Below are 13,415 nucleotides of genomic sequence, written 5' to 3'. Positions count from 1 at the left end.
ACTTGAACTTTAAAAGCATTTATTTTGTGGATGTTGATGTAAGGCCTATCCTCTCAAATGTTTTTCACTTTTAGGTACGCTCTATGTTCTCCTCTTCATAAATTTTTTGAAACTCTCTAAATTCTCAGATTTACCATTTCTCTTACAAAGATAAAGATAAGCTTTATTTATCACGTACATTGAAACATCATAACATACAGTACAGTGAAATGAGTTGTTTGTTTCAACAATGTGCTGGGGCAGCCCACATCAAGTCCATCACGGGTAAAACCTTCCCCACCACTAAGCACATCAACAAGAAATGCTGTAGCAGGAAAGTAACTTCCATCATCAAGAACCCCACCATCCAGGCCATGGTCTCTTCTCACTGTTGCCATCAGGAAGGAAGTACAGGAGCCTCAGGTCCCACACCACCAGGTTCAGGAACAGTTATTACCCCTCAACCATCAGTCTCTTGAACCAGTGTGGATAATTTCACTCACCCCACCACTGAATTGATTCCAGAACTTATGGACTCACTTTCAAGGACTCTACAACTCATGTTCTCAATATTTATTACTTTTTTTTTCTTTTTGTATTTGCACAAGTTGTTGTCTTTTGCACATTGCTTGTTTGTCCATCTTTGTTGTGTGCAGTTCTTCATTGATTCTATTGAATTTATTTGTATTTACTATGAATGCCCACAAGAAAATAAACCTCAGGGTAGTATATAGTGCCATATATGTACTTTGAACTCTTGAACTTTGAAGTGTTGCCATGCTTCTAGTGCCAACATAGCATGCCCACAACTTACTAATGCTAACCCTAATCCATATATCTTTGGAATGTGGGAGGAAACTAAAGCGCCCAGAGAAGTGGTCATGGGGAGAACGTACAAAAACCTTATGGACAGCAGCAGGCATTGAATCCCAATCTTACAACCAACACTGTAAAGCATTGCGCTAACCACTATATTATCATGTCACCTTTGATAGTCCTCTTCTTTTCATGTAATGTTATTGATAACCCTTTAGGTAGCAGAAGATTTATCATTTTAACTGTTTAGGGTGATGGAATAACAGAACAGGCTTGAATAGATGAAATGCCTTCTGTCCCTATATGAAATTCAGCTTCAGTCTTATATTTTTGGATAATCTTTGGCACAATATGTTTTGTTCAAACAAACAACAGCAAAATTAAGTTATACTAAGTATCTTTTCGACTCCTGCACAATCAAGAAATTGCATTGCTTCAACCATACTGATATTCAATGTCTCCTTTAAAGGAAACAAACAAGTGGACCTCAACCTCCAACTACGTGCATAGTTAATTGGATTTGAATTCATGTAGGCAATTATATTTGAGGAGAGTGCACAGCAATCTCACCTGACTGATGGAGCTATAAGCTTTAGTATGACCAATAAAGGCCGTGTATGGTTTTTGGTGGTGCTTCCTATATTTCTCTTAGTGTCATAAAATGAAGGCCATATCTACAATGCCTCCAGGTAGATGGAATTCATGCAGTACGGAAATAATCTCCCAGGGCCTACTTTGTTAAACCTCTCAAATCTTATCTTTTTTAATGAGATCATCGCTTATTCTTCTAATATTTAGTGAGACCAAGTAAGTCTCCTTTGGCAAAGAGACCAAAAACTGCACAGAATTCACTAAGTGCATTCTCATCAAATCCTGCAGCATGGCTTCCTTTTTCTTCTCCACAACTTCCTTAAAATAAGTTTCAATATGTGATTTGTCTTCCTAATTGCCTGCTGTCTTCCTAATTGGACCTGACTGTTAACCATGAGCATGAAATAGACCAGTCTTTTAGATTATCCTGCACAGCAGTATTTGTTATTTATTCACCATTTGTCAAAATGGCTGCTTTCTTGTTAGCAAGTGCATAGCATTCCATTTAACACTTAATATTCTACCATTTTCTTGTGTAAAACTTAATTTCCCTGTATCTTCTTTCTGGTATTTAATATCTTTTTTGTATCCTTTTTTTCTAGTGTTTCCAGTACCTTCATAAATGAATTTTCTGACTTTCCTCTCCAACCCCCAAAGCTCTCATTTTATGTAATAGTACTTTCCTTATTGGACTATCTATTCCTTATTTGGAAACACAGATGTACAGGGACACCCTGTCCATTGTGTTATTTTTGTTTGTTAAATGTAGACATCCATGGCAAAGCCAGCATTTAATGTCCAAACCCTGTATGGCAGTGAGTCATATTCTTGAACAGCTGCAGTCATTTCCATTATTGAAGGTACTTCTTACATCCTCAAAAAAGATGACTTACCAAGTATGATTTTCTTTCCACAAAATCATATTGACTCTGACTAATTTAATACAATTGTCTGTATTACTAATAAATTTCCTTACTAATAAATTTCAGCATCTTTCCAACAGCTGTTGTCCAATTAATTTGTCTGTATTTCCCAATTTTCTCTTATCTGCCTTTGTTAAGTGATGGTGTAACGTTCCAATCTGCTATCAGTATTTCTGAATCGTATATTGTTGGAATATCATCGCTGATGCCTACATTGCCTGTTTTAAAACTTAAGATCCAGACTATCTCAATCCAGATGATCTGATAGTATTCCTCCTCTTAATTTTTCCAGTTTTTCTTTTCCTATTATTAAATAAGTTCCTCATTCCAATTTACATTGTGATTTCCACAAATTTCTGGCATATACCACCATATGGAGATCTACAAAATGTTTATTTAACAGTTCATTCTATTATTTCCTGTTCCTATTGTATTTTATTCTCTGTCAGCCTTTAAAGAGTATATCTTTATTTTTGCTTCTCAGTTCCTATTCACAAAGTTTAAGAAGCTCTTCTATTTTTAAAAGATTTCTCTCTATTTTCTCCCACTTCTCAATGATTTGATCATCTGTTGCTAGTTCCGTAAACTCTCCCAAGCTTCAGTCCTTTCAAGTCAAGTCAAGTCAAATCACTTTTATTGTCATTTCGACCATAACTGCTGGTACAGTACATAGTAAAAATGAGACAACGTTTTTCAGGACCATGGTGTTACATGACACAGTACAAAAACTAGACTGAACTGTGTGAAAAATAAACACACAACAACAACAATAGATTACAGACCTACCCAGGACTGCATAAAGTACACAAAACAGTGCAGGCATTACAATAAATAGTAAACAGGACAATAGGGCAGTAAGGTGTCAGTCCAGGCTCCAGGTATTGAGGAGTCTGATAGCTTGGGGGGAAGAAACTGTTACTTAGTCTGGTCGTGAGAGCCTGACTGCTTCGGTGCCTTTTCCCACATGGCAGGAGGGAGAAGAGATTGTATGAGGGGTGCATGGGGTCCTTCATAATGCTGTTTGCTTTGCAGATGCAGCGTGTAGTGTAAATGTCTGTGATGGCGGGAGGAGAGACCCCGATGATCTTCTCAGCTGACCTCACTGTCCGCTGCAGGGATGCTTTCATTCTTCTTGGCTGTAGTATTAATTTAATACCAGTGAGAACCACTTGAGATAGCACTTTTGTTCTGTGGAGAATGATTGCATGAGAAAACAAGCTCAAGAGGTAAATGGCTTCTCCTGCACCTGTTCAAAGTCAGTTACGTCATTATAGTTTTGTATAATTTCTGACATGGACTGTTTTGTCCAGATAGACACAGCCTAGACAACCATAAGCATCTTTTCAGCTTGTGCACATCAAAAGTTGCATTGCTACAATTCAAAGGTTGTTCAATGTCTACTTCTTGAAAGAAAGAAGATGGTACTTTCATTTATCTCATGACTGTCACTACTACGAGATATTACTCAGCTGCCCCAACCCCTGAACCCCCATACCCAGCCAAAGTTTCCACAGGCAAGAATGTCAAGAATGCAAATTTGAAATAATTGATCATTTAACCTCAGGGTAAATGCGAGCAGTGCACCAAGTTGCTATGATTTCTACTGCACTGCCTAAATGTGTTGTGGAAACATAGTCTGTAATAATTTTCTGAAGGGTTGTTAATATCTCTAAAAAATGTGAACAAAATATGCAAGGGTCTTTGAAAGGGCTGGGGCAGAGAACTAATATGATTGGCAATAGCAGAATGGAGCAAATGCTCAACATCTGTGTTGTGAGTACGATTCCAAGTTCTTTTGAAATAAAGTCAGTGCTGTTATGTAGAGATCAAGTGTAAGTGCACTGTTGTTTAAGACAGCAATATTTATGCTCTTTATGTAGCAGGATTCCATACACTAATGATGCCACAGATGGTGATTTATGCGACCTACCTCCCACTTCAGCTGTCAGAAGGAACAATTTCTTTACTTGGACAAATGGTAATGGCCATGTGCTCAATCTTATATTGTGTGCCATTTTATCACTGATTTTCTGTTCTGATGATAATATTAATCAACTGAACAGCTGCAAGTTACATTTAAAATAAAGATGATGATTGGACAATCTATTTTTTTTAAAATGTTAACTGAGGGGTGAAAACATCCAGCACTTTGAGGAATTTCACATCTCCTACTTTAAAATGTTGCCATCAAATCTTTCATGTTCACTTGAGTAGAAAAAGCAGGGCCTTCAGTTTCCGTTCTGAAATCTGGCATCTATTGAATGTGAACCACTTTGCCTATATTGCATTTGGGGTATCACTTAGGTCTCAAGAGTGGAACTTAAATGTGCAACCCCCAACTTGAAGTTAAGTGTGCTGTTCTCTGAGCTACTCATATGTATTCATACAAAATGGTTAATATTTAAGTTATCCCAGTAATGGAAAAGAATTGATGGCTGAGCAGTTATAAAGCCACTGGGTCAAAGAGAGAAACATGCAGACACAGGACCTCTAGTCCACCCAGTCATTGCCAATCATCCAGCATCCTTTTTACACCTATTCTACCTGTTTTACTCTACCCTGTTTTAATTTTCCTATATTATCATCAATTCTCCCCAAATTCTACCACTCATCTACAACTGGGGCAATTCATAGCAACCAAGTTGTGTATCCTTTAGATGTGGGAGGAAGCTGAAGCTCATGAAGGAAATCCACATGTTCACAGGGAGAAGGTACAGATTCAACATAGACAGTAACAAAGGTCAGGATTCTACCTGGGCCACTGGAGCTGTAAAGCAGCAGCATCAGTAACTGCACACTGTACCACCAGTTTTGGAGTGTCATTGAAGCATGGTGGAAAACTACTTTGTTGACCCTTAAAATTGGAGAGAAGGTGGAAAGAGGGCTGGGTGAGAATGCCACTGAAGGTGAGAAAGGGAGAATGGAGGTTGCAAGGGGGTTGAAAACACAAGAGTGGGAGGAGCAGTGGAGGTAGGTGGAGGTCAGCCCACAGAGGGTAGTGTTGGTGAGGAGCAGGGTGGGGACAATGAGCCTGTGGCAGTATTATGGACAGGAGAGGTGAAAAACTAATGATACAGAGCATTTTCTTACACTTTAACAATGAAATTTACATCTGCTTTGAACATGTAGTTTACACATTGCAAAATGGCATTTTTTGTTATTTTAGAATGAGAGCAGAGAGGATGGAAGAGTGGTTCCTTTACAAAAATTAACTTCATGCAGCAAATCAATTATATTGAATCAGCGACATTCAAATACAGAGAAGTTTGAACACAACTCTATTATGCTAAGTTCTGTGTTTTATTTAAAGTACCTTTTTTACCTTGTAGGCTGAATCCTCAGAGAAGCTGCGGCACTATGGACTTTCCCATGCACACAGTCACCCAGTACTGGTGAGAAGAACAAGATCTTGTTCCCTTGCAAATTCAGCAGAGGTTCCACAGGTTCCTCGATGGAAACTTATACGACCACGAAATCGCCCTTTTCCAATAGCTGACCCAAAAGGTAATTTTCTTACCCCTTAACAATGAAATTTACATCTGCTATGAACATGTAGTTTAATTACATTGCAAAATAGTTTTGTTTCAAGAACTTGAATAATCATGATCCAAGAGTTTTAAATGATTTGACTGTATTCTTGGTATACATACTTGCAAATAAATAGGGAAAGTAGAAAAACTGAAGGGCTGATATTGATATCCAAGTGTTTTTCAGACTTGTAAATGAGTGCAACAAGAATGCCAAATAATGCTTTGGGACCAAGCTGATTGTAGATATTGATCTCTGTGATTGCTGGGCTGGAAGATCCAAATCAGGTCCTCTTGCAATTCCATCTGTTGCCTTTCTAAATGTTCCTTCCATAACCTTACCAGCAGAAACAACTTGAATTTATAGAGAATTCGTTAAGCTGCCTAAAGATGTTTGAAGGGAGGGTTGTCAGACAAAATTTAACTAGGAGTTATTAACACAGTTGAGCAACAATCTCAATTCAAAGAAATAGGGAAGAGAAGAAATGTGGTAAAGTTGAATTGAATTGAATGATCTTTATTGTCATTATACATAGGTACAATGAAACTCTGTTTGGCTTCCTCTCAGGCAATCAAACAAAGTGGTAGATAAAAACAAAACAGTAATAGAAAAACAGTATTAAATAGATAAGTAGCAGAAAATCCAGAGATTAAGGCCTTAGTAATTGAAGACAAGGTTGTCAAACGTGGAACAACTCAATTGATGGATGAGTGAGTGGCCAGAATTGAAAGCCAGGATGTCAGAAGGTGCTTGGGCTGAAAAAGTTTGCAAAAATTGAGAAAATCAAAGCAAAAGATTTACATTTGCTGAAGCAAGATTCAATATAGTTTAGCAACTGGTCAATGCTTCTGTTATATTCACTGTCCTGCTCAGAAGAAAAAGATGCATCCCATTTCCCATCTGAACAAATGGCTGATTAACTTTGAATTTTGTCAGTTACTTCTGCATTTTCTATCCATCTGCTTCTACCTTACCCATATATGTATTCTTCTCTTACTCCATATTCTTGTACATCTGTGTTAACCATCACCTCTAGTCATACCTCAGCCATGTCCTCTGCTGCCATAACTTCTCCTAATTGTTCTTATTTGAAGAGATTATTCTTTATTGTTATAGATAGATTTAGGTTTTTTTATTGCTATGCCTTTCTCTTTATTCTTATTGTCTCTCTTCCCTTTATGCTTTTTCACCTTGCCAAAACACTCTCTATAATCTGCCTGTATCCTTATCTGATATTTGTCGCAAATGTCCTTTTTCGGTTCAACTATTGAAGGAGCAAATGTTTTGCACATTAGATGAAGGAATATGCTCAGCTTCTTTGCTTTAAAGAATCAGAATTACTTGGAAAGGATTATCCTGGTCAGTCTTCCCCACCCCAACCCACTACCCTCCCACCCAACACCAACACGTCTACTCATTCCCTTTGAAATCTTTAAAATGTTATCACTTTCAGTTGGCTAATTTCATCTCAGATTTTTCTTTGGCTGTTTTCATAACTTTTATAAATGTAATTATGTCCATTACATAGACATTCTGCAGCTGAAGTACTTTCCATTTATTCGACTTCATTTCCCAGAGAAAGACACAACATTGCTTCCTTCATTGTGGGCTGGAAACAAAGTAGGTCTACTTTCTTGTATGCAGTTTACAACTTTTTCACCCTCTCAGTATCTTCTGAAATGTATGTTTGCAGGAAACTCAGCCAAAAGTTCTTGATTTTCCAGCTACACCTCACCATGCTCCTTGCACTTTTTTTGTTTCCCACCACTGCATTTTCTCTGTAGCTAAAACATTATATTCTGCATTCTGTTTTCTTTTTACTACCTCAATGTACTACATTTGGCATTTTATGCCTGGATGGTAATCAGACAAGTTTTTCAATGTTATATGTAACAATAATTAACAAATTCAATTATAAATCTAGAATAGTTGTGGCAGTTCCTTTTTAAGTAGTTTCCAAAGTAAAATTTCTGAAGTTCCCGTAGAGTACACAATATACCTGAAACAGCCTTTGACTTTAAGTTGGACACAATAACATACTAGTTGGTGTTGCAGATGCACAGCTCCAGACACGTATTCAGTCCTGATCTCAAGTACTGTGTGAACTCTACACATTCTCCCTCTGACCACATGAAGAAACTTTTCTCCCATTGCCAGCCTCCAACCATGATACATACATTTAAACAATGAAGATTAGGTCACTTTGTACCCAGTCCACATTATGCCTACTACTATCAATGTCTCTGTAATCCAGATATAATAAATAGTGGATGCAATAAAATGGAATGGAATGCTCAACTAAGTTCAATGCAGCCTGTATGATACTGGACTCTTCCATCCCAGCTCCCAACCTGACCACCAGTTAATATCAGATCATAAAAGCCATCAAGAACATCCAAAAGGGTTCAGAAGTATGGTGTGTGATATTATAGTTTTGATAACAAATTGAATTAATGTTGCCAATTTCCTTAATGAAAGACTATTTGGCTTGATGAGGTCTTTTAAGTTAGGAAAGGGTTGGTCAGATCTGAAATGTATATTTTCATTAGAGATTAAGTAGTAAGCTAGGAGCTATGAACACCAGAACATTAATAATAGATCCAAAAGGAAAATAGGGACAGCATTCTTTTCACAGAGAGTTGTTGACATGTGGAACATGCTACCACTGGAAGTTTTTGAGGTGAAAAAGTTGAAGAGGTTTTGTAAAGAAAGTACATGACCAGAAGAGGCAATAGCAAGGTGTGCTGATGGCCTTAGATGAGAAAAGGAGGAACTAATCTCAGGCTATCAACAGACTTAAATATGAAGAGTTAAAAATTTATTTCTTCAGCCCAACAGCCCACTAATAGCTCTGACTTCTTCTCTATGACAGGGAAGTTGTAGAGTATGATGTAATGCATGCTCCACTAGAATACTGCACATCTCACACTCATGGATCCATTGTGCATCGATAGGACCAGACTTATCTGATTCCTCTTTACCTCTGTCCTATCTAGTGTCCCTTAATCATGAACTATAATCCTGATCCTACATACTGTACACTAAGTAATTTGTCCTTTATCATTGTTCATTGTTCCCATTTCTTATTTTCAATCTTATATTCATATCTCTTGCATACTCATCCTTTGAGGTAACTATTTTGTAGCATTATATCAATGTACGGATCATGTATGTGTTCAGCATAGCCACCACATTTGCAGTTTTGCTGAATAATCATTAGTCTGATACATGTAATGCTCTTAGAACATAAAGAACATAGCGATGTAGACACTGGAGTAACTCTTAATTACCCCTGCATCATTCCACAGGATCATGCCTGAGGTCACCTTAAGCTTAGGTCCTGGCAACTCCCCATAATCTTTACTCCATTCACTCCCCATAACCTTTCATTCATTTAGACCAACCATGATGTTGAATGCATTCTGTGATTGTCTCCATAGTTCTCTGGGCTAGAGAACTGCAAGAAATTCCCTCTCATCTCTGTTTTAAATGGTTAACCCACAATACAAATCCAGTAAAAGAATCATTTCACTACTGCAGCCAAACCTATACCTGCATTCTTTGAAAGCAATTTAGCGTTATCCATGATATTACAACACCTTCAATGTGACTCTTTTATTTTAACATTTAAACTAAATTATTTTTTGCTGTAACTGTGTGACAAGTGGATTCTCAAACTTTATTTTATTATATCAGTCCAAGACTCTTCTATAGAGATTTTTAAAAGAAGCAGACTGAAGTAATTCTTCTAATTTGACAGAGCCCAGACCTAAAAAGCCAGAGCAATATTTCGAAATTGCAAGCCCGTTGCTTGACTACAAGATAGATACCACAATCATGCCACCAGAGAAGTAAGTATAGCTCATTGCATTACAAGAGTTCGAAGTTCAAAGTAACATATATGTCACCATGTATAACCCTGAGATTCGTTTTCTTGTGAGTTTACTCAATAAATCGCTAATAGAATAATAACAATCAATGAAAGACCGCACCAACTTGGACATTCAACTATTATGCAAAACACAACACTGTGCAAATATGAAAAGGAAGAAATAATAATAAATAAATAAATAAGCAATAAGTATCAAGAACATGAGATGAAGAGTCCTTGAAAGTGAGTCCATAGGTTGTAGAAACATTTCAATAATGGGGCATGTAAAGTTGAGTGAAGTTATCATCTTTGGTTCAAGAGCCTGCCACTTGAGGAGTAATAACTGTTCCTGAACCTGATAGTGTGAATCCTGAGGCTCCTGTACCTTCTTACCAATGGCAGCAGTGAAAAGAGAGTATGACCTGGGTGACAGGTGTCCCTGATGATAGATGCTGCTTCCTGCATCGGCACATCGCACGGTGCACGGTGGTGAGGAGAGCTTTACCTGTGATGGACTGGGCCATATCTACTTCTTTTAGTGGGATTTTTCTTTCAAGGGCATATGTGTTTCCATACCAGACTGTGATGCAGTCAATTAATCTACTCTCCACTACATATCAATAGAAATTTTGCTGAAGTTTTAGATGTCATGATGAGTCTTCACAAGTTCCTATGGAAAACACAGCCATGCTTTCTTGATAATTGCCCTTATGTGCTGGGCCTGGACAGGTCCTCTGAAGCGGTAACACCAATGAATATAAAGTTGCTGACCCTCTCCATCTCCGATCCTCTAATAAGGACTGACCTCTGGATTCCTCCTCCTGAAGTCAATAATCAGCTCCTTGGTCTTGTTGACATTGAGTAAGAGTTGTTGTTATGGCACCATTCAACCAGATTTTCAATGTCCTTGCTGTACACTGATTCATTACCACATTTGATTCAGCCTACAACAGTGGTGACACCAGCAAACTTGAATGTGGCATTGCATTTGTGTTTAGCCACACAGTAATAAGTATAAAGCAGGTAGAGCAGGGGACTAAGCACGTTGCCTTGTGGTGCATCTGTGCCAACGGAGACTGTGTAGGAGATGTTGCCAATCCAAGCTGGCTGGGGTTTGCAAGTGAAAAATCAAGAATCCAATTGTACAAGGATGTATTGAGACCAAGTTCTTGAAGTTTGATTTAGTTTTGAGAAGATGATGGGACTAAATGCTGAGCTGTAGTCAATAAAGAGCATCCTGCTGAATGCATCTTTGCTGTCCAAATGTTCCAGGGTTGAATGAAAAGCCAAGGAGATGGCATCTACTCAGGACCTGTTGCTTTGGTAGGCAAATTGGAACGGATCCAAGCCACATCTCAGGCAGGAGTTAATAGGTTTCATCACCAACCTCTCAAAACACTTCATCACTGTGGGTGTAAGTGCTACTGGATGATAGTCATTGAGGCAGGTTACTACGTCCTTCTTAGGCAGCAGTATAAGTGAAGTCTGATAGAAGCAGGTGAGTACCTCAGACTACTGAAGTAAGAGGATCTCAATGAACACTTCAGCTAGTCCTAATGAAGCATCTCGGCCCAAAATGTCAGTTGTTTACTCCTTCCCATAGATGTTGCATGGTCTGCTGAGTTCCTTTGTGTGTGTGTTGCTTGGATTTCCAGTATCTGCAGATTTTCTCATGACTCTGCTACTCCAGCCAGTTGATCAGCTCAGGTCTTTAGTATTTGGCCAGGTACCCCATCTGGTCTGGATACTTTTCATGGATTCACCCTCCTGAAGGCTGCTTGTATGTTGGTCTTAAATGCTGAAGTCATAGGATCATTGAGGGCTTTGGGAGGCTGTGACTTTTCCTACATAGAAGGCAGTGCAGCTCATCTGGAAGTGAAGCCCTGTTGTCACTTGATTTAACTTTATAAGAGGTGACAGCATTCAAGCCCTGCTACCCTGTCGAGCATCCTTTGTTGATTCAACTTGTCACTTTGGCCATGAGATGACTTTCTGGAGATCATACCAAAACCTCTTGTAACGTTCTTGGTCACCATATTTGGATACCTCTGATTTGGCCTCCAGCATATTGTGAATCTCTCATGGTTCATCCAAGTCTTCTGTTTGAGGAAAACTCTGAATTATTTTGTGGGGTCAACAGTCTACAGCTCTTTTAATGAAGTCTATGGCAATTCTGGTGTATTCATTCAGATCCTCTGATGAATCCTTGAACACGGCACAGTCCACTGACTCGAAGCAATCCTGTAGCTGCTCCTCTGTCTCCCACAACCACTTCTTTGTTGTCCTCATCTCTGGAGGTCTGCTCTTTAGTCTCTGGCCATGTGCAGGTAGGAGAAGGACAGCCAAGTGATCAAATTTACCAAAATGTGTTCTGGGCATGGAATAGTAGGCACTTCCTTGTCGTAGTATGACAGTAATCTAGTGTGCTGGGATCTGTGTGCTACAGATTATATGCTGATGGTAACTGGGCATCACGCAGTATATCAAGCGTTTGATTATAGTCGGCCGTTGATGGTATATAAACTGCAGATCAAGAATATGGAGGAGAAATAGAATACACGGCATTTGACCATTAGGTGTTCAAGGTCAGGGGAACATGAGTTCAACAAAATCGCTACATCAGAGCACCAACAAGAGTTTATCATGAAACACATGCCTCCACTTTTTGTCTTTTCCAATTCAACAGTTCAGACCATCCTGTGAATCAAGAAGCCTTCCAGTCTGATCACTGTATTTGGCAGTAAGCCATGTCTCAATCAAGCTTAGGACTCAACAACCTTTCATTCTCACTGATACAGAAACCTTGCCCTCAGGTCCATAATTTTGTTCTCCAGAGACTCCACATTTGCTAACAAAATGCTTGGTAGAGGGGTCTCATTCCTGTTTCAGCTTGGCTTGAGGGTCCATTCCCCCCCCCCAAACAGGGCACCTTATGACCTACCCAAATCTGTTAACTGTTTTTATTTTCCTTTGCCCTTCAAGTTAATGTTATTTAATACTTCAAATTGTTTAAAGGCTGACAGGACAACAGGGTTTTGAGGACCTTAATAGATTCAACATAGTGTCTTGTCCAATGACTAGAAAAATAATTGGGTGGGGACTTCCGGTAAGATGGCGATTGCTTAGCTGCTCCAAACTTTTGTTCCGTTACTGTCGCTATCTTTGCACTAAATGTCTCCATTTTTTAAACCTTAGTCGGGAACTTTTTCGGTACCTCTTACTTGCCTGTGAACACCTCTAACTTACAATGTCTAGCAAGAGCTCTAAATCCGGGAGAAAGGAAGCTCTGGCTCTCTCAGACGAGACCCTGGCTGCGCTCGGTCAGCTCCGAGACGAAATTTTAAAGGAATTCAAAACCGCTTTCAAACAGTTGGAGGACAAGCTTGATCAAATCAACGACAAGGTGGGCAAACATGCCCAACACTTATCTCGCATCGATTCGACTTTTGAAGATTTAGAAAGTCATGTTCGATACTTGGAGACCCTCTGTTCCAGCTTGGAGGAAAAGTGTAACAAACTCCTTTTCAAAACGGTGGATCTCGAAAATCACAGCAGACACTGCAATCTTAGAATTCTTAGGTTGCCAGAGGCCACCGAACAGGGATCAACAGTGAAGTTTTTTGCCGAGTTTCTCTGTGAGATATTCGGGAAAGATTTGCTTCCGAACCCACCTGAGCTCGAACGGGCACACCGGGTCCATGTTCCCG

The 13,415-nt window shown here is 39.0% G+C and overlaps 1 protein-coding gene across 2 annotated transcripts in view; it reads left to right on the top strand.

Moving 5' to 3' along the window:
• adgb (androglobin) overlaps positions 1 to 13,415 on the top strand; it is a 226,354-nt gene that overhangs the window by 56,080 nt on the left and 156,859 nt on the right. For both annotated transcript variants that reach the window (XM_059986363.1, XM_059986362.1), the window contains exons 9-11: positions 4,190 to 4,287; positions 5,639 to 5,813; positions 9,598 to 9,688. In XM_059986363.1, coding sequence (XP_059842346.1) covers positions 4,190 to 4,287; positions 5,639 to 5,813; positions 9,598 to 9,688 — 364 coding nt within the window. The remainder of the gene's footprint in view (positions 1 to 4,189; positions 4,288 to 5,638; positions 5,814 to 9,597; positions 9,689 to 13,415) is intronic.

Source organism: Hypanus sabinus, chromosome 12 (assembly GCF_030144855.1).
Source record: "Hypanus sabinus isolate sHypSab1 chromosome 12, sHypSab1.hap1, whole genome shotgun sequence".
Classification (NCBI taxonomy): Eukaryota; Metazoa; Chordata; class Chondrichthyes; order Myliobatiformes; family Dasyatidae; genus Hypanus; species Hypanus sabinus.
This window is presented reverse-complemented; position numbering and strand designations above follow the sequence as displayed.